Raw genomic sequence first — 22,216 nt, 5'->3', positions numbered from 1 at the left:
GGAGAAGCACCACTTTGAAGCCAGTTTTCCCTAGTGGCCAAATGGTGGAACTACAGTTTCCAGGTCGGTCATGTGAAGCCATTGGGCCCAGAAAGACTATTTCCCATAGAATAACATTGGAAAAGAGACGTCCGAGAGTCAACTCTCCTCGTGAAATAACTTGTTAACTATCACTTGATATTATTAATTCAGTCCAGTAACATTTCGAAAGTCTAGTAGAGTCGTTTTACCATAAAATGACCATCTCCAGGTTACAGCCTCCTCTTTACAACCTCCTGATATCTAAACTGTAAAAAGACAAAATGTGGGCTTTTTCTACTCCCATCTATGCTCTCAGTGTAAATGTACAGTAACTACTGAGGAAATCAGTTATGTAGGAGCATTTCCAGTTGTTTTTATATCATTATAAAGTAATTTTTTCTGGGTTTTGGACTGTTGGTCTGATGAATAAGAAGACAAAGGAGTCATGCTTCACTCCTGGAAGATCTGATCACCATTTGTTGCCATTTTCTGACCTTTTTATAGAACAAACGACAAATTGAGTTATGGAGAAGTTAACTTTGATTTGTTAGATGTGAACACTCCCCTCTGTGTGGTTTTAACAACTGATTCTCCAGAGTTTGAATCAGTTTGACACCGAGGAGTCATATAACCTCAAAAGAGGTCAAGGAGAGGTTGTGAACTGGTTTTGGCAGCAGTCAGCAGTTACACCCCGACATGTTCCTGCACGTTCTGTCCGCCTGTTGAACCTGCAGCTGGGTGCTGTGGGCACGTTCTCTGCATCTCACAGATCAGTTTCCTCTTATTTAAAACAGATTTAGTTTTTTGTCAAATATTGTCTCATGTAGAGTGCAGTAACAGTGTCATTATAGATCCAGAAACATTTGCACTTAATACATTATCTCAAAATCTCTGCACGAGCAGTGACAGATGCATGCAGGGTGATTGCAGTGATGATGGTAATAAACATCTGTTGGTTGCAAAAACATTTAGCCTTGTCTTGATCAGATTTAGGTCCTTACAGCCCACAGAGTGAGCCTCAGAGGCATGACAGTGCTGCATCACATGTCTCAGTAGCTCCTGGTGACAAACAACCAGCCCAGGGGGGTACAGCGAGGTCAGCACAACTCAGAGCTGCTGCCATTGGCTGGAGGTGCTACCAGGCTGCTTTTAAAGATTGCCAGCTTCTCAAGTCTCCACCTCACACACAGGAGGAGGACCTGGGACATGCGTAACGCCTCAGACAGCTCAGGTAAGACAAGCTGGGCACACGCAAATTAAGATTAAAGAAAACAGAAAAAACAGATTTAATTGTTTTGTCATGGAAAAAAATATTAGACCACCAATTCTTTAATTTAAGAGCTGATATCTAGCCTTTTTCATGGCTTTCTTGATAATGATTTTGGTTATTATGAAGAAAATCATGAAAAATGTCTACATATCAGCTCTTAAATTAAACTCTTATCAGCTATTTTTGTTGTTATCATTATATTTGTCCAAACAAAGTTACCTTTAGTTGTACCAGGCATTAAAATGAACAATAAATTGAAGAAAACAAGAGTGGTCCAATGATTTTTTCCATGATTGTATATGGAGCATGATTATGAAGTATAATTAACATTATAAATGATTCATTCATTCATTATCCTTATCCGCTTATCCGCACTCGGGTCGCGTGACATTATAAATGATGCAGAACATTACAAATATATTATATTTCACATTATAAATGATGCAAATTATGATATGTTTGTAACAGTACCTAAATCACACTAATCATTTTTCACATTTTTATGCATTTCAACATATAAGTGTTTTAATGACATTACTCACTAATACGGGGGGCTGCAGAAGTAGGTGTACAGTAAGGATTACAGTTTGAACATTTGAGGGATTCATATGTTTATTATTGATATGTTTATGTAATTAATAAAATATATTTAATTTTTTATATATACCCTCATTTTGCAGATAGTCCCCTGTATTAAATCTAGGGCTACAACTAACTATTATTTAAATTATCAAATAATCTCAGAATTATTTCCCCGATCAATCCTTCGGTCCATAAAATGTCAGAATACAGTGAAAAAAGTCTAAAGTAAGGTTTTGACTGTCCAAACCCCAAATATATTCAGTTTAATATGATGTCATGCTGTATCTTCACACAGTTAGACCACATGATGACTCATATTCACAATACATATTCTATATATGCAAGAACGGTTTCACATCCCTTCTTTCTTTGTAAAAATGCAAACATAATGATTTCCTTATTTCAGTTCTACTAACAGAATATTAAAGAGATTATTTTCTATTATTATGTGTGTAACAAGAGTAATAAAGTCTGAATATTCAGCCCAGCTGCTACAGTAAAAGCAGAAATGAAACCGGCTGCAGACATGTGACGCTGCTGATCGTACAGAGGATGGTTTCCCACCTGACACCACTGTCACAAACACCAGAGAAAAATGACTGAAATATATATTTACTACCCACTCAAACTGTGCAACAACAGACCTGGTAGCTAGACAAGATCTCACTTTCAACCTGAGTACAAAGGAGTTGATATTTGCTTATATTGTCTGTGAGTACAGACGGGAAATGATTCAGTGGAGCACAAAAACATATAAAATCTAACAGAACTATTTCATGAGGTGCATCAGAGCTCACTGAAACCTGTTTTTCAAGAGAAATAGAGACAAATATGCTGCAGTGCTGAAATGATTGAGATTTAGCGTAACCTTAAATCTCCAGCACAGTCGAACACCAACATTAAAAAGCCAACACAGATAAAAAACACGAAGCAATCTTTCTGAACTGAGAACAGACTTTGATCTCGGAGGATTTTGAGATGATGAAAGACAAAAACATTTGTCAGACTTTTTCTACCACTCATTTCGTTATAAATTAAAAAAAAATGAAGATTTGTTCACCAGAAAATAAATTAACAAATATATATTATAATATATAAAATAATATTTGGAAACAATTAGAATTATAAACATTGGATAATTAGGTGATGGTGATAAAAAAAATTATTTATATCCTTTCAGATATGACAATTGTCCAAGATTGCGATACAGAGAGTAAAAATGTTTGTGAGCTTGGCGACAGTAATAAAAACGACAGTATTAGAGGTTTAGTGGCGGCGGGGGAGTGTAAAAAGTCCCCATAGTCCAACCAAAAAATGTTAAACAACTTCAAAAACTACTTCACCTTCAGTGGTTTAAACGCTGAATGTTGAATGACTAGTCCTGTTTCATTCCAATTATTTTTTAAAATCAGATTTTAATTTTAGTATGAATACTTGGCATATAAATACGATTGATGAGAGAGCGAGAGCTGAAACTGAGCGGCACACAATATCTTGTCATCTGCATAATAACGGACATTAGAATATATAGGAATAATGCAATTATTTATAGATAATGTAATTTATTGTGGACCAAGGACTGGACCCAGTGCCTTTTTTACATTAGGGCTACATTAACGGTAAGCTCCGACATCATCTAACAGGCTTTGTACCATCTTTGATTTAAAATGCAAAGAAATGTGATCCGAGCCGTTTATATGGAAAGTGTTGCTTATTATCTGAGCTAAGAAAGGAGCATCGCTGTGGACTAAAATTCTACGAATTTTAAGTTTTATTAGTACTTGAAATTGCACAGATATTGCCTTGTTGTAACCTGCCGTGCAACAAAGAGGCTTATCAGTGAAACAGTTGGTGGATCACAACATTGATTAAAACTGTCTAGCAGCTTGGGCTGCAACAAAAGCCCGCCATGACTCAGATCAGACTCTCTGTAGGAAGAAATTTCCCTTTTTATGCTTCAGCTGCGCAATATAAGACATATTCTATATTTTTTGTCTAAGTTTTAATCATTGTTCAGTGTCCTTGAGTGTTAGAAAGGCGCTTATAAATTAAATGTATTATTATTATTATTATTATTATTATTATTATTATTATTATTAATTTGATCATGCTTTTCGACTTAATGGAAAGCATGTGTAAAGTTAACGTAAATGTTTTTAACTCAACTTTGAAGACCGTATAACTGAATATGCATTTATCTACAAACTAAATTATTGCTTTGTTCATATTTTAGAAAATCAGAATTAAAATCACAATTAGTTTTGTTCGTCCGTATCATCTTTTTCAAAAACCACCGTTGGATAAAACTAGTACAGCTGACTTCCACATCAGGAAAAATAAAAAGTTTATAACATAAAAAGCCAAATGTGTGACTGAAATAAATTAAATGAATCAGATACATGGCGGAGCCGCCCTGCTTACAAGACTGTCAACAAGATGTTTTCCTCTTACCTGTGAGGGAAACTCCTTAATGTCTCCACCATCAAATAAACAGCTTAGAACAAAGATACTTTAGAAAATAAGATACATAATCTGAGCAGCAGGCTCAGTCATGCAGAGCCACATACAGAGTGGAGGCTGAATGATAAAAGGTGATTGTGGAAACTGTCTATAAGGGCTGTTAGCACGCGACACTGACTGATTTGTGGCTCTGAGAGCTGCCTACAGTTTCCCCTGTGCCAACGACCTGCTGCCAGTGGCACGCAACCCCGACAGAGATGAGTACATATCACAGCCGCTCAGTCAGAGTGAGAGCAGAGCTGCAGGTCTCTCACTTTCAACTTCCTCATATCGTGACATCAAGTAGAGTATTCTGCCCAAAATCAGACGAGGTGCCTGTCAGAGCTCTGCATGTTTTTACTTTACAATCAGTCCTCACGCAAGTTGGCATCACTTTGGCATTTTGTAGAAGCTCAGAATGACTCATAAACATCATCACAGACATGATTCAGTGCAGTGTTTAGGTTGTTTTCTGCTCCTACAGTAGTGTTCAAAATAACAGCAGTCCAGTGTGACTAACCAGATCAATCCAGGTTTTTAGTATACTTCTCATTGCTACATGGCAAACAATTTACCAGTAGGTGCAGTAGATTCTCAGAAAACCAAAAAGACCCAGCATTCGTGATATACATGCTCTTAAGGCTGTGCAATTGGGCAATTAGTTGAAAGGGGTGTGTTAAAAAAATAGCAGTGTCTGCCGTTGACTTTACAAACTCAAAACTATTTTGTAGAAACTTTTTTTGTTTCTAGGATTTAGCAATCCTGTGAATCACTAAACTAATATTTAGTTTTATGACCACAGTTTTTTATAACTGCTTCACATCTGTGTGGCATGGAGTCAACCAACTTGTGGCGCCTTTCAGCTGTTATTCCACTCCAAGATTCTTTAACAACATTCCACAATTCATTTACATTTCTTGGTTTTGCTTCAGATTGGGCTGGCCACTCCATAACATCAATGTTGTTGGTTTGGAACCAAGATTTTGCTCGTTTCCTAGTTTGTTTGGGGTCATTGTCTTGTTGAAACACCCATTTCAAGGGCATGTCCTCTTCAGCATAAGGCAACATGACCTCTTCAAGTATTTTGACATATGCAAACTGATCCATGATCCCTGGTATGTGATAAATAGGCCCAACACCACAGTAGGAGAAACATGCCCATATCATGATGCTGCACCACCATGCTTCACTGTCTTCACTGTGTACTGTGGCTTGAATTCAGAGTTTGGGGCTCGTCTCACAAACTGTCTGTAGCCCTTGGACCCAAAAAGCCAGTGATAGATTCGTGTCGAACTGTCATTATAGCCCGTCCGAGCGGTTCATGCCTGGCTTGAATCAAACGGGAGTGTGAATGTGTACAGCGTTTCCATAGTCCAACAAATATGTTAAACAACTAATTCTGTTTCAATGGTTCAAACACTTAATGTTGAATGACTAGTACTGTTTCAGTCCTATTATGTTTTAAATCAAATTTTAATTTTAGTATCAATTGTTGGTATCTAGATACAAATGATGAGAGAGTTAGAGTTGATGCCAAGTGCCACACAACATCGTGTCATCTGCATAATAACGGACATTAGAATATATAGGAATAATGCTATTACTAATAGATAATGTAAATAATAGTGGACCAAGGAGGACTGGACCCAGTGGGACTCCTTTAGGGTGTCACTTACACAAAGCTCTGACATTATCTAACCGGCTTTGTACGATCTTTGGCTTAATATGCAAAGAAATGTGATCCGAGACATCGATATAAAAGTGTTGCTATCTTCTCATTATTTTATTTTAGAGTGGAGACGAAACCGGCCACTGAGAAAGAAGTAAAATTCTACGATTTTTAAGCCACCACTGTTGATGAAGGTCATCAAAAGATGCAGACGCAGGTGTCAAAGCTGTGTTGACAGGAAAGAGGCAGATTAGAAAACCGCAAAACCAACTGGGGCAGTGGGGCGGGGCATCAAGACCACCGGGCCTCAGGGCAGATATGTTTTTCAAGGGCACAAATTCCTGCCCTGCATGTCATTATTTGTTTACTACTTAGTTTACCACTGAAGTAGGAGTTTATTTTCATAACTTAAGCTAGTGCATAGGTGTAAGCATCATTTTTTACATGCATGCTTGGTTTTTATGACCCCTAAGACAAGATTTGTACCTTATTGGTGTGCAGCTTTCATGGAAATATGAACAAAGGTAATGGGGGATTTAAGAAAATTCTTTCTAGGAAAAGTAATTTCATTTCAAGTTGAAATGAATCATAAAGGGGCGTTTCCTAGTGGCAGGTCGACTTTGACCAGTAAGACAACACAAGGGTTAAATAACTGACTTGTTTTGAAAATTATCAGTTACACTGGATTACTTGCAAACTGTTGCTTCCCCTTTTTAAACATGCATTTTTTCAAAGATAACACACATGAAATTGCAGATTGTCAGATTACAGACTTCTGCTGAGGCCTCACCCTATTTCACAATTATAATTAAAGTGAACAGTTATTTGTGTGGTAGGTTCTTCCTTGGCCCATGCTGCACACTTCCACCATAACACATACAAATACATGACACATTTTCATGGGTTTTCACCTCAACCACAAAACTTCCCTCAACCATCCTGACATTTTGGTTTTGGTCGTAGTATAAGATTTCATCAGTCAGACTGAACTACTTCCACACGCCATATCAACACATCTCTGCTAAACACAAGTGGTCCTGCAAAACTAATGCTGTTGCATGAATTTACCGCATTGCCCACGAAATTGCACCATGCCTGTGCAGAAGGTGGCTTAAATGTTTTTCAAAAGAATATTCATAAGTCAAGTTTCAGACGTCGTTCTATGAATTTAAAATCTTTCTTATTTTCGACAGCCACCACTTTTCTTTTGGCTCCTGCTTTATTTATATAGATTTGTTTTTTTTTATTGGCACATTGAAAAGAAAAGTCATAGAAAAAAGCATACAAAAAGTAAAATGAATCAACCAATCACATGTTCTTATCACATGTATTTCTATACTCTTCTTAAACATACAGTTATTGGAAAATTATCAGACCAGCCTTGTTTTCTTCAATTTCTTGTTCATTTTAATGCCTGGTACAACTAAAGGTACATTTGTTTGGAGAAATATAATGACAACAACAAAAACTGATAAGAGTTTAATTTAAGAGCTGATATCTAGACATTTAACATGGTTTTCTTGATAATAACCAAAATCATTATCAATAAAAGACATCAAATTTGTGTATTTTGTGATTTTTACATCCATTCTTGTAATTTTGTGACTTTTTTAGTCATTTTTACATCTACAGTCATGGAAACATTCTTGATAATAACCAAAATCATTATCAAGAAAACCATGTTAAATGTCTAGATATCAGCTCTTAAATTAAACTCTTATCAGCTATTTTTGCTGTGACAGAAAGAGAAACATTTATAGTTTAGTTATGACGAGTATTTTTTTTAATCATCTCTCTCATTACAAAATAAATGATTTGCTTCTCTTCATCTTCCCTGCAGCGATGGCTTTCAGCAGCTCTGACAGCGGCTACTATGATTTTGACATCTACGACAACTTCTCGTTCTGGAATGGAAGTAACATCTCAGACTCGGGAGACTTTTACCTGCTGGACCTGCCCTCGCCGTGCGAGGCCGGAGACCACGAGTTGACCATCAAGACGTTCCAGACGTGCGTGTTCTGCGTGATCTTCCTGCTGGGCGTGGTGGGGAACTGCCTGGTGATCGCCACCTTCGCTCTGTACCGCCGGCTGCGTCTGCGCTCCATGACGGACGTCTTCCTGTTCCACCTGGCGCTGGCCGACCTGCTGCTGCTGCTGACGCTGCCGCTGCAGGCCGTGGACACGCAGCTGGGCTGGGTCCTCCCCGTGGAGCTCTGCAGGGCCACGCGGGCCTGCTACGCCATCAACACCTACAGCGGCCTGCTGCTGCTCGCCTGCATCAGCGTGGACCGCTACATGGTGGTAGCGCGCGCCCAGGACATGCTCCGGCTGCGCAGTCAGATCCTCAGCATCGGGATAGCGGCTGCGGCGGGCGTGTGGCTGGTGGCGGTGCTCCTCAGCCTCCCGGAGATTCTCTACTCCGGCGTGTCGGACTTCTTCTGCGGCATGATCGCAAACAGGAGAGTGAAGATGGCCACCAACGGGGCCATCATCGGCATCTTCTGCCTGTCCTTGGTTGTCATGGTGACGTGCTACTCTCTGATAGCGCGGGTGTTGTGGGAGGGGAACGCCAACCGCCGCGGGAAGCAGTGGCACCGGCAGCGCACCCTGAAGCTGATGGTGGCCCTGGTGCTGGTGTTCCTGCTGTTCCAGCTGCCGTACACGGTGGTGCTGTCCTGCAAGATGGCGGGCCAGTTCTGCAACCTGCTGATAGAGTACATCACCTGCACTTTGGCGTACACCCGCTGCTGCCTCAACCCCATCCTCTACGCCCTGGTCGGCGTGCGTTTCCGTAACGACGTGCTGAAGCTGATCCGGGACTCGGGCTGCCACTGCGGCCTCGGCCTGCCGCCGCACAGCCTCAGCTCCACCTCCATCTCCCTCTCTTCTCCCGCTTCCAAAATGATCTCCTTCTCCCCAACATCCCCCGAACCCAGCTACTCCAGCTACGAGACCGTACCCACCAAGTTTCAGTTTCCAGTAACCAAATAAGATCTGCTGGTGGAGTGGCCGCCCACTGGTCTGGAGGCCGATGGTTCGGTCTTTGACCATTTGTCATTTGTACGGGAGACTGCCTGGGAATACCAGGTGCTGTTAGGGTTGTCAAAAGTATCGATACTCAAAAAAGTATCGATACTAAAACGTTGTATCCGGATACGATACTCATCTTCAAAAGCATCGAGTATCTGAAGCTTGTTATCATAGTTGCAGTTTCTTTTTGCACAACTGTTTTTTATTATAAATATTTAACCTGTGGTTCTGTTCTGATAAAAATATTTCTGTTAAATTTTGGGGTCTTTGTTTTTATCCTGGTGGTATCGAAAATGGTATCGAGTATCGAATATTTTTCCTGAGTATTGGTATCGAGGTAAAATTTTAGTATCATGACAACCCGAGGTGCTGTAAGCTTGGGGCGGCTGTGGCTCAGTTGGTAGAGCGGGTTGCCCACCGATCGGAGGGTTGGTGGTTCGATCCCTGAATGTGTGTGTGAATGGGTGAATGAGTGCAGTCTGTAGTATGAAGCGCTTTGAGTGGTTGCAAAGCGTCTAGAAAATTGCTTTATAAGTGCAGGTCCATTTAGGTCCATTTACCACGGCAGTTCACGAAGAAACCTGATGTTGTGTGATCGTTGTGTGAATGAATATTTTCTGATGGTGGCAGGAGACTGGTAGGGCAGCTTCAGCCTCCAGTGTGTGAATGTGTGTGTGAATAGTGACCAAATGACAAATGGTGCATAGAAAAATTGATGTACATATTGAATTAAATTGAAATAACGTTGAAGTACCGATGTGATATTTTATTGTGATAAAAGTTGTGATTTACACCCCTATTATAAATGTCTATACAATGTATAAAAAGCTTGAAGGATTTATGTTGACAGTGACATATAATATGTATATATATATATAATAAACCTGTAAATGTATAATGGGAGCAGTGGATGTCTTGTTGTTACTGTCAGTGTCTATTTGTCACATGATGTCTGTAGTGTTTTTATAAGTCAGATTTCTTTAGTTATAAACCAACATGTCTTTACTGTGTAATGCAGTGTTGTCTTTATGTTCTGCCTTGTAATCAAAATGTATATTTATATGACTGTTTGAGTTGAAACATTTAAAATAAAACCATTGGAGCTTTTTAGTGCCCGTCATGTGTTTTAAATACATTTAATTTGTTACTCAAGCAGTCCTGCAGTCTGATCTCCTGCTCTACTGACCGTTAGTCACATTATGGTCAGAAACAGTCACACAGACGGTTTCATCACTCTTTGTTTGTTGTTTCCTGCCGTCAGGTGACAGCAGCAGATGCTCGTCAGTCCCAGATGTTGTAACTGAGCCGAGCCTCGTGTGTGACTGTAACGACAGCAGCAGTGTGATTTCATTTCAGGGAACTGAAATCCTGTAAAAGATTCATCTATTTTAGACATTTTGTGTCTTTTTTTTTTGTCATTTTATGTCTTTATTTGCTCATTTTACGTCTTGTTTTGGTAATTTTGTGTCTTTTTTTGTCATTTTATGTCTTTTTTGGTAATTTTCTATCTTTGGTAATTTCTTTTTTAGGTCATTTTAAATGTGGAGCGAGGTATAGTTTTGTGTTTGGCTCGGGGGTTGGTTAGAAATGAGGTCGGGGTCGGTGTCTTTTTGGTTATTTTATCTCTTTTTTTGGTACTTTTGCATCTTTTGGGGTCAATTTGTGTTTTTTTGTAATTTCCTGTAAAAGCTTCACGCTGCTGCTGGTAGAAGAGTTTTGACTGTCAGACTGAAGCCGTGTGATGCAGGCTCAGTTTATGTGTCGGGCTTTTGAAACAAAGTGTGACTAAGCAGATTTCCGTCTGCTCTCATCTCAATAATACTGTTTATTTATATTTGTAGATTTGACTCTGACTGCTGTGTCTGCACTCACACTGTCCCATTTACATCAACATCAACATTTAAACCTCAAACCGATACGACCTCATTTCTAACCAACCCCCGACCCAAACACAAAACTAGACCTCTCTCCACATTTAAAACTGCAGAAGTTATTTTTCATAGATCAGTTGCACATTATTATAATATTTTTTGTATCATAAACAATGTTAGAGTCATTTATTATTATATAATGAGACTTTATTTGAATTTATCTTTGTTGTTTGGTCATTCAGTGACCTGCTGAAGACTGTTATAATAATTGTTTGTTTTGGTGTTTATATACATATTTCCATTTTACACTGTAAAAAATGTTTTTAAAAATGACAGTAAAACACTCAAATTTAATGAGAAATAGGACGTAAAATTACAATATTGCAATACACCGTTACGTAGATACTGTTAATTACCACAAATCAAGGAATTGTACAAAACTTTTGAAGAACTTTTTACATCTTTCTTCATGTCTTTTTTTTGTAATTTTACATCTTTTTTGGTCATTTTATGTCTTTTTTGGTCATATTATGTATTTTTTGGTTATTTTTCATCTTTTTTGGCCATTTTATGTCTTTTTTGTAAGTTTTGTGTCTTTTTGGATCATTTTACGTCTTTTTTGGTCATTTTATATATTTTTTTGGTCATTTTGTGTCTTTTGTAATTTTGTGTCTTTTATGGTCATTTTGTGTCTTTTTGGTCATTTTGTGTCTTTTGTAATTTTGTGTCTTTTATGGTCATTTTGTGTCTTTTTGGTCATTTTGTGTCTTTTTAAAAATCTTTTTTAGCTTTTTTGTCATTTTACATATTCTTTTTTATTAATTTTGTGTCTTTTTGGGTCATTTTGTGTCTTTTTGGTCATTTTGTGTCTTTTTTGCAATTTTGTGTCTTTTTTTGGTCATTTTGTGTCTTTTTTTGGTCATTTTGTGTCTTTTTTTGGTCAATGAAAATGCACTGGTTAGTTTTACCTTAATGATCATAATACAACAAAATAACTGAAATTATTTTGTAAGCGGTGCTCTCATTAAGTTCATTTTATCTCCATATTTCACCTCTAGTTATTAAATGAAAACAGGAAGCCAACTTGTGGATGTTCAGGTGTGAAATGAGTTCAGAGCTCTGCTGCTGTAATGTGAAGTTTGAACCACCAGGTGTCAGTGTGAACTAGTCTGTCTTTAAATATTCTGGTGGTGATACAGAGAAGCTTCATAGTAATGTTGAACATCTCTTATCTTTATTTTTATCTTTCCACAAAACTGTCTGAAGTTGTTTGGAGATTCAAGTTGATTCAAACAGTGAATATGTTGTTTTACATAGACACCAACACCATTCTCCTGCTCTCATTCTGTGGCTTTTGTTGGTCATTTTTTGTCTTTTTTGGTAATTTTGTGTCTTTTTTTGGTCTTTTGTGTTTTTTTTGTGGTCATTTTGTGTCTTTTTCTGCAATTGTACATCTTTTTTTGGTACTTGTGTCTTTTTTTGTTCATTTTGGGGTTTTTTTTTGGTCATTTTACGTCTTTTTGGGTCATTTTGTAATTTTTGAGTCTTTTTTTGTCATTTTGTGGGGGTTTTTGGTCATTTTGTGTTGTTGTTTTTTCATTTTGTGTCTTTTTTGGTAATTTAGTCTTTTTTGGTCAATTTACATCTTTTCGGTCATTTTCATGTCTTTGTTGGACCTTTTTAACATCTTTTTTGGTCATTTTGTGGGGTTTTTGGTCATTTTGTGGGGTTTTTTTTGGTCATTTTGTGTCTTTTTAGGTCATATTACATCTTTTTTTGGTCATTTTCTGTCATTTTCAGTCAGTTAATGCCTATTTTTTGTTCACTTTGTGTCTTTTTGGGTCATTTTGTGTTTTTGGGGGGGTAATTTTGTGTCTGTTTTGGGTAATTTTACATCTTTTTGGTCATTTTACGTCCTTTTTGTGTGAACCCTGTCCTCCTGGTGAAAGTCCTCTGTTTGTTGAACGCCCATGTTTTGTTTGTGTGTGTATCTGTTGGAAACCTCACACACAGACCTCCTCTCTCTGCTCTCTGATTGGCTGCCGTTCCTCCTCTGAATGTGTCCCGCCTGGTTGCGTCCTGTGAGCTGCTAGCAGGTGTGTCAGACACACACACAGGTATCAGTGTGACACTCATGACTTATTAACGTCTGCAGAAACACTCAACAACACGTTACTCACCGAGCCTCTGCTGGCCGTGATGTCATCGCTGCCAAACAACTTATGATTGTGATTAAGTGTGTGAGCCTCTTTAGTTACAACTGTTTCACTGTTTGGTGGAGTCTCATGAGTTTCTGATGCAACATGTTGGAATGAATGAGGCTCTGAGCTGCCACTGTTTCCTGTTTGTGACTCCAACTTCATGCTCTCCAGTACTACTTTAAATATATTCTCACCTGCTTTACTTTGGCTTCAATATCACATATTAAACATATGAAATAACTTCATCAAAACTATAGTAACACGGGCTTATTTCACGGCAGATATCTTGGCTTGTCATCATTTAAAACCTTTAAAAATGTAAAAATCATTTTAAAAAACTATGTTTAAAACACACATTTTTCTAATAAAATTCACAATATTTACCTTTAATTCAAGTGTCCCAGTAAGCCATGGGGGAAAAGGGGAAAAATTCACAAATAATAATAATAATAATAGTAATAATATGAAAATTAAGTTTGCACCAATATGACTTATAATAAAAAAACAGAGAATATTTAATGTTATTATACATACATGTATAACATTGTTCTGGAAATCAAAACACTGAGAAAATAAATAATGATTAAAAAAAATAAATACCTATGTAATCGTCAGAACTGTAAATTCAGTATCAGTCAATTGTTGACTGTTAAGATTTTTTTTTTTTTTAATTTTAAGCCATCTGACACAATTACTAAATCATCCGACAAATTTCCCCAAAATGCCCTTATTTTATTTAAATCTTTTTCTATATGTTTGGGTTTGAATATTATTATTATTATTATTATTATTATTATTATTATTATTATTATTAAGTTAATAATTATATAATTATTATAATACTGTAACTTTATTTTTCCCTTTAAAAAAACACCCTATGTTCTAATTTCTGTTCAAATTAAATTAAAATAAAGAATAAAAACGACTGATAAGAGCTTAAAATGGGGGAAAATACAATAAACTGTGACTATCCTAACACGCAAATTTAATTATAAATGTGAATCTTTTAAACCAAAAGACATTGTCTCTATAGTATAGTATCGTTGAGTTCATCCTTTTCCACAGCAATGACTTTTTTAAATCTCAAGAATATTAAATATTGGAATTGAAATTTTGAAAATAAATATTAAAACATCCTAGATAGATAAAACATACATAAATAAACTACAATCAAAACAAATCAAATAGACTATCTGGCTTTGTTAAAAGAAATTGCACTGAGATAAAAAATGATATTATTATATATTATAAGTAATATATAGCTTTTTGGGAGATTTTTTTTTGCAATTTCCACTGCCTGTCAAACATTTGCAGTATCACTAAAAGAGCATGAAAACTCACTTTAAGAGTGGCATGGCTCCTTTAAGAGGAGTCTGTGTGCAAAACAAACATGCAATTATTGAGTCCAGAAAAAACTATTGTGTCCATTGTAAATATTGAACGATAAGTTGATATAGTAATTATCATGACAGGCCTAGTTGAGACTCAGCTTGTGTCAGAAACATGTGAACATGGAGGCTCTAGGACCCAGCGAGCTGAGCTGAGCTGAGCGGTGTGTGTGTGTGTGTGTGTGTGTGTGTATGTATGTGTGTGTGTGTGTGTGTGTGTGTCTGCTGTTGGGACTGAAGCCTCTGCTGCCGTCTGTCTCTCTCTGTGTCCCTGCTCCGGACAGACACCGAGGCTTCCTGCTGGATCTCTGCCTCTCTGCCTGTCTCTCCTCTGGATCTGGAGCTCTGCAGCGTCCAGCAGCAGATGGAGGTCTGCTCCCGCCTCGCTCCGGCTCACCGCCCAGGAGCTCTGCACCTCCTCGACTAGTTTCCTCAGAGTTCTTCTTCCACCTGTGCAGAGGGGGACACAGATGTGAGACCTTCCCTGGTTAATCTTTGGCCATTTTGTGTCTTTTTTGTGTCTTTCTTTATCATTTTGTGTCTTTTTTGTCATTTTACATATTTTTTTGTAATATTTTGTCTTTTTGTGGTCATTTTGTGTCTTTTTTGTGTCTTTTTCTGTGATTTTGTGGGGTTTTTTTGGTGATTTTGTGTCTTTTTGTGTCTTTTTTTTGTCATTTTACATCTTTTTTGTAATATTTTGTCTTTTTGTGTCTGTTTTGTGTCTGTTTTGTGTCTTTTTCTGTGATTTTGTGGGTTTTTTGGTGATTTTGTGTCTTTTTGTGTCTTTTTTGTCATTTTACATATGTTTTGGTAATTTTGTGTCTTTTTTGTAATTTTACATTTTTTTTGATCATTTTATATCTTTTTTGGTCATTTTATGTCTTTTTGTGTCTTTTGTATCTTTCTTTGTCATTTTGTGTCTTTTTTGTCATTTTACATCTTTTTTGTAATATTTTGTCTTTTTCTGGTCATTTTGTCTTTTTGGGTGATTTTGTGTCTTTTTTTGTGTGATTTTTTTGTCATTTTACATCTTTTTTTGGTAATTTTGTGTCTTTTTTGGTAATTTTGCATCTTTTTTGCTCATTTTACATCTTATTTGATCATTTTATATCTTTTTTTGATCATTTTGTGTCTTTTTTGGTCATTTTGTGTCTTTTTAGGTCATTTTGTGTGTTTTTTGGTCATTTTTTTGTCTTTTTATGATCCTTTTGTGTCTTTTTGATCACTTTTTGTCTTTTCGGTCATTTTGTGTCTTTTTTTGGTCAATAAAAACACATGGTTTAGTTTTATCTTAATGGTCATAGTACAAATAAATAACTAAAAGTGAGACCTTCCCTGATTAATCTTTTTCTTTTTTTCTCTGCCCCTGAACTCTCCCTCCTCCCCTTTTCTCTTTCACTGCTCAGCTGTCACTCTGCTGTCACTCTCAGGATATCCCCTTCCCTCTTTCTAGGGTTTCATAATGCACCAGGAGCTCGTTCAGAGGCCGGGCTGGATTTCATCCCGCTGCTTTCTCCTCGTTTGAGAATATGGAGGAGTAATGAGCTGCTACAGCGCGGGGTCATGGAAACAACCAGAGGTCACAGGCCGGCGCCTAACACAGCCTCCACAGGAACTTTATAGACACAAGATTTTTTTTATTGTTTACCTTTTTAGCTGGGGATTTTTTGTATGTTTTTGTATCTTTTGAATTTTCAATCATGGGAAACGCAGCAGGAAGCATGGAGGTGCCCCAGGGGAAGGAGGGCCGGTCTGTGGGGGCCCCTCCGGGCTCCACCGGCTCCCAGAAACGCTCCGCCAAGCTCCCGATGCCTCCAGGAGACGAGCTGGAGCAGCGCTTCGGGGCCGTGCTGGTGAGTGGAGACTCAAGGAACACAACGAGGCAAACACTGAAACAAGAATGTAGAATATGTTGGAAATGTGCACGTCGTCAGGAGAAGCTTATCACAGAGCCAGGTACACAATGCCACTGTGGAAAGATAAATAACAGGTCCTTTATGTGGAGCTTACTGCAGATTTAGCTCTGCAGGCTGGAGGAGGAACCGTGAGGATCTGTTTACACTTTAACACAAACTGCAACTTTTCACCTCCACAGCTTCAAGTTCAGCTTCTAGTTTATAAAGTGTCACTCTTGTATCACATGAGAAATCCTTGCAGAGGAGGTTAAATGTTACAGAGAGTTTATAACACACTTGAACTCTACTTAGTTTAGGTTTAATCACAACATTGTCTTCCAATTCTAGAAATATAAACACTGAGAATATAAAGAATAATTAAAAATAAATTAAGTAGCTATGTAAACATTAGAACTGTATGTTCAATCTCAGTCGATTGCTGACCATAAAGAATAAATAAAAAATCAAATTCAATAGCTATATGACACAATTTCTAAATCATCCAACCAACTATATATTTCCCCATAATGCCTTTATTTAATTTAAATCTTTTTCTATTATGTTTGGGCATGAATATTATTATTATAATAATTATAATAATAATTTAGTAAATAATTATATAATTATTATAATAGTATTATTGTATTTTTCCCCTTATAAAAACACCCCATGTTCTAATTTTTGTTCTATTCATATTGTAAAAAGCTGAATAAAAATAAAGAATAAAAAAGAGCTTAAAATGGGGGGAAAATACAACAAACTGCGACTATCTTGACACGCAAAATCAACTTTTAAATGTTAATCTTTTAAACTTTAAAAAAAAAAAAGACTTGGTCTTTTCCTGTGGTTGTTTTATTGTTATTTCTATTTTTATATATATATATATATATATATATACATATATACATATATATATATATATATATATATATATTTATCCTTTTTGTGTCTTGTGCATATGATAAATCAAGAGAAATCTTAATGCTGCAGCATGCAAAGATATTTATTCAGTTTGTGGCAACAATTTGTGTTTGGAGTTCTACTTTTTCAACATATTTCCCCCGTGCACAAAGCCAAGTCCTAAAAAAGTGTTTTTACCAGTTTGGTTTGGAAGAACGTGACTGACCTGTGTGGCCTTTAACTTGACCTGGACCTGTGACTGAGACTTGTCACCCAAAACAATCAGAGCTCAACAAACATGCCTGCAAACTGAAACTAAACAATAATGATGTTGTTTTGATACAGTTTGTGGAGTTTAAATGGTGATGAACCATACGTGTCTATAGAATGACGTGTGTGACAAATGCTCATGGGAGTCTATGGGTGGTGCTGACAGACGCTCTGTTATTCTGTTGTTCTGGTTGCAGATCTGGTTGAAACACTGCATCGTCACAGTGTTATAAAAAGCAATCCAACAGTCTTTCGCTGGTTTTTATTTACTCACTTTAGTCGAGCAGCAAGTGTTAAAGAAGAACAGCACCTTTTTATTTTAGATTTTCATGCTTCTTCTTTGTGTATATAATCTTGTGCTGAAAGCATCCTGAGGAGTTCTACATGAAATGCCTTTCCTGGTGCATCACAGCCACCTGTAGCTCAGTGGATCAAAGAAAAACAGAAAAAACAGCAAAAAGAAACCGCAAAAAGTTCTCCTCGAACAGAAAGCATTTTTGTCCAAACCGTCGTTCCTATCAGTGAACCGACTTCACTTTGTGCATTCTGAGTTCTTCCTGAACGTCTACATATGTGTTTTGTGAAGAAAAATGAAGAAATTGATTTTTTAGAGCGATCAGAAGAAACTGGTACCTCTGCTTTTCTCCAGAAATGTTCCCTCCTTTTTACCATGGCGGTCTAGTTTAGATCCCCATTAGCTGCAGCAAAGCCACAGCTATTCTTCCCGGGGTCCAACAGTATCAAATATACAGTTGAAAACACAAAACATAAACATTATAAAAATTTAAAACTAAAAAAAAACTAAAAACAAATAACAAGTGAGCGATATGCTTCACCAAACAAAACAAAAACAGAGTAAGCGTTTACACTTCTTAACTGTGCTTCATTCATTCTTCATTATATTAATTATTCACATACTAATCCATATTACACACATTTCTGCATATCATATATATACATACATACATATATATATATATATATATATATATATATATATATATATACATCATTACACAATCTACTAACACATAATACATATCATATTGTATATACATTCATTATACAGCATATACATTATAATAACACATATCATATATCTATAAATATACCATGTTTTATTACTTTGATAAATGTGGTTTTATTAATATTTTGAATTTCTTTATGTTAGTGGTGAGGTTTATGAGGCTGTGGGTGCATGTTGGTGGATCATCATCATCACCAAAACTCTGGGAGGAGTAGTCAACCGAAAAAAAACACAGAAGGAACAGAAGAATAACAAAAAGCTTGGTGAATAGTATATAGTGTGCTTTTTGAAGCATAATCAATAATCACACACATTATAGTAATTTATATAGTAATTAGTAATATAGTAATTTTTTTCACATGGATTTTTCGTATACCATTGAATAATGACTGAATACATAAGCAAGAAAAATATTGTTTATATTTGTTCAAGTCCAACAGACCAGTGCAATTTTTGCCATTAAGTGTAGCAATAGCATATTTAGAAATATAGTACATTTCATAAATTCAGGTAGCCTATAGGTAGGTAGACCTTCTGTAAACTAGAATACTTTGGTTTTTTAAGTAAAACACAATCCATGCTAGCTACCACACTAGCCGCTACCTGCTATATGTTTTGCATTGAGGTGATACTTGAGGCTCGATGTGCTGCGGTGATATGTGAATTCCTTGTTGCATAGCAACACAACCATGCTCTTGTCGACGCTTCCATCCGTTCCTTTTTTGTAACTAAATGTCCCATCATCCACGGGGCCAACCAAAGCGTCTCAGCAGCTTCTTCCTTCATGTTCACTGTGGTTTGTTGTTGTCTGAACTCATCAACGCTAGTTGGTGCTCCAGTATAATCGGTCCTCCTGAAACTCATCCAGTGAGAAACGTTCCGCGGTGCAAAAATAAGTGCGATTAAAATGCGTCAATTTTTAACGCGTTAATTTTTGTGTAATTAATTAATCTTAATTAACGTCCTGGCCCTAATATATATATATATATATGTTGCATTGTTGAGGCGTCCACATACTTTTGTCCGTGTCCTGTAACTGGAGACAGTCCTCTCTGCAGCTGCAGGGCTCTGTGGGGGGACTTGTGGTCTTAAAATGACTCTTTAGTTTGTGGAGGCGGGGCTGAACGTTTCTGCAGTAACAAGTATAGAAACATATCATGCATCACAGATAAAACATAACTGGTCCTTCCCGACAGTGGAAGCCTCATTGACAAAGTGATTCAGTCTTTATTTGAGCAGCTTGCAACATTCCTCCACCTTCACCTGATTCTCTCTGAGCCGTTATCTGTCTCCTGGTTACGGCAGACTGACCTTGTGTCGTCATGGTCACAGATAGAACAATAACAGGGAGCGACAGTCTGAGTGTGACAGTGAGTTATGTGTGATATGTGGCCGGACGGCTCACTGTGATGAGTTGAATTCTTCCGTCTGATCATCAGACTGGGAGCTGATGTCATCATGTAGTAAACATGACCCTGAGTTATTTCATATACCTGTACTCACTTATGAACTTAATTCACCTTGTCTCACATTTATTTATTTTCTCATTTGTGATGCCAGACTTTTTGTACGGAGCCCCTAAAGGGACATGGTGAAAATCAAATAAAACTTTGGTTTCCCGTGAGCACGAGATACTTTCTGGTGAGAACGAGATACTTTTCTCGTGAGCACGAGAAAAGTATCTCGAAAGATCTCGTTAGGAGTTAGTTCGGCAATATTTTGACCTGGGGCTTCATTATAAGGACATTGCTGCTTTACTTGCAAAAACGACAGTTGTTTTCCCGAGATAAAGATATAATTAATTTGAGATCTTGAGAAAACAAAACAATAGTGTAGTCCAGACCCGTAGCCAGTAATGTAATGTATTTGTAACCCGGCCCGTGTGGGAGGAGCCTCTCCACACCCCTGAACTCTGCGTTGTGTTGTTTATGATGATGGAGGGCGGAGGAGGGACCAGTCGGACATGGCTGCCCTACAAAGTCTAACTGCAGTAACTACATTTTTGGTCAAAATTGAGTTATAACTAAAAATGAACTCCTTGATGTCTGTTTTATCTTGTGAAAAAGTTTTAGATTTCAATTTTGCTTCATTTCAGAGAAATAATTATATAAAAACCACAAAATCTAACTCAAAACCAAGCAGTAATTGTGAATTACCATGGTCTGATTTGGATATATATACTAATTTAAACATAAAATAATAAATAATACGTTTTTTTGAAAGGCAATTATTATCTAGATAGTGATGAAGTAAAAAAGTGAGATAAAATTATATTAAGACTAAAATATAACATTTCTTTGTAATATTAAGTCTAAAATAGGCACATCTTTTAATAGAGTTGTTAAACCCTTTTAAATACACTGATCAATTTGAAAATGTTTATTCACTGAAAACAAAATATAAAAGCTGAAAGAAGACAACAACATTGTTGTTACTGCTCTGTTTGTGCTCTAACATTAGAACCTTTTATAGCAATGCAGTTACTAAATTTTTGGGATCAAAGGTCAAATAAATCATCATGATTTTTGAGCATAAAAATGACATCATTAATACATGTAGAAATAAGTGTCATATCACTTATCTACCTATGACCCATTTGGCTGGCCAGTTAAAACAAGTTAAAAAACTTTAAAGCAGTTTTTCTCAGTTTTACCTTTTGCGTAGTTACTGCAGTTAGACTTTGTAGGGCAGACGGGTGGTCGTTATATTTGCGGCTCGGACCGTCTCACAACGGCTGGCAGCTCAACCTTAAACAGTATCAGTAAACAGTACCAGTAAACATTGGCTGAGACAACAGGAAGTCTAAAGGCTGGTGTTGTGTCCTTACTGGTTTCCACACTAACTGGTTGCCGTAGGCTACGATCTGCGCATTTTCTGTTACGTGTGAGCTGTCCGTGGTACTGAAACAACAATCGCCGTTAATGTGAGAATGTGAGAAATCTGATGCAAGTCTATGTTATGCTGTACGTAACACCTTATCTAGCCTACTGATTGGGTTCATTTGTAGCCGTTATGAAAGACAGTTTAAACAGTGAATAAATGTACCTAAATGCATAAAAAGAAGTAGTTACAAGGGTCATGTGACTACTACAAGTTATGTAAAAAACGTAAATTACGTTCGAAATCGTGATTCACTTACGTAAACAACGTAACTTCAGTTAAAAATGGCTTATTTTGTTTTTACACAGGATGCTAACCCTGCTCTCCTGGGTGAAAGACTGCTGCTTGTTTGCTTGAATCCTCCGTTTTAAACTTCGCTTTAGCTGTCAATCACTCCTACGTCAGCTGACTGTGAAATACGGACACATAGCTCGTTTTTCACTGCCTGTACACACAACCTATATTGACGTTTTGACAATAGGAGGGTAAAAACAGCTGTGCGACAGCTGAAAATGTGTCGGACGAGCTCAATAACCTTAACCCGATGAGCTCAATATGCTGATTTTAGCAATACTGATTAGTTAAAAAAGCCGTGAACGGCCCTGACACTGAGTCTTTGGATCAGGACGTTTCTGGTGATTTGAACATGAAACACCAAACCATTCCAGAGGTTTATTATTTCCAGTGAGCCCTCTTACCTCCTGAAGGTG

The 22,216-nt window shown here is 37.1% G+C and overlaps 2 protein-coding genes across 2 annotated transcripts in view; both read left to right on the top strand.

Annotated features, from left to right (window-relative positions):
• The first annotated feature begins 953 nt into the window (after positions 1-953).
• Positions 954-9,149, top strand: ccr10 (chemokine (C-C motif) receptor 10). Its single transcript, XM_059324233.1, has 3 exons — positions 954-959; positions 1,078-1,252; positions 7,882-9,149. Exons 1-3 carry the CDS (start codon positions 954-956, stop codon positions 9,030-9,032), a joined length of 1,332 nt encoding a protein of 443 aa, XP_059180216.1. The 3' UTR covers positions 9,033-9,149.
• Positions 9,150-14,756: 5,607 nt separating this feature from the next.
• LOC131958924 (formin-like protein 1) overlaps positions 14,757-22,216 on the top strand; it is a 46,637-nt gene continuing 39,177 nt past the window's right edge. The window contains exons 1-2 of the mRNA XM_059323996.1: positions 14,757-15,003; positions 15,941-16,387. Of these exons, the coding sequence (XP_059179979.1) occupies positions 16,235-16,387 (153 nt within the window). The 5' untranslated portion in view covers positions 14,757-15,003; positions 15,941-16,234. The remainder of the gene's footprint in view (positions 15,004-15,940; positions 16,388-22,216) is intronic.

The sequence above is a fragment of the Centropristis striata genome, chromosome 21 (assembly GCF_030273125.1).
Source record: "Centropristis striata isolate RG_2023a ecotype Rhode Island chromosome 21, C.striata_1.0, whole genome shotgun sequence".
Taxonomy (NCBI): domain Eukaryota; kingdom Metazoa; phylum Chordata; class Actinopteri; order Perciformes; family Serranidae; genus Centropristis; species Centropristis striata.
This window is presented reverse-complemented; position numbering and strand designations above follow the sequence as displayed.

Excerpts from the sequence above, each read along its gene's own strand:
- ccr10 (XM_059324233.1), top strand. Across the intron at positions 1,253-7,881 it reads TAACGCCTCAGACAGCTCAG|CGATGGCTTTCAGCAGCTCT; the intron begins GTAAGACAAGCT and ends TCTTCCCTGCAG.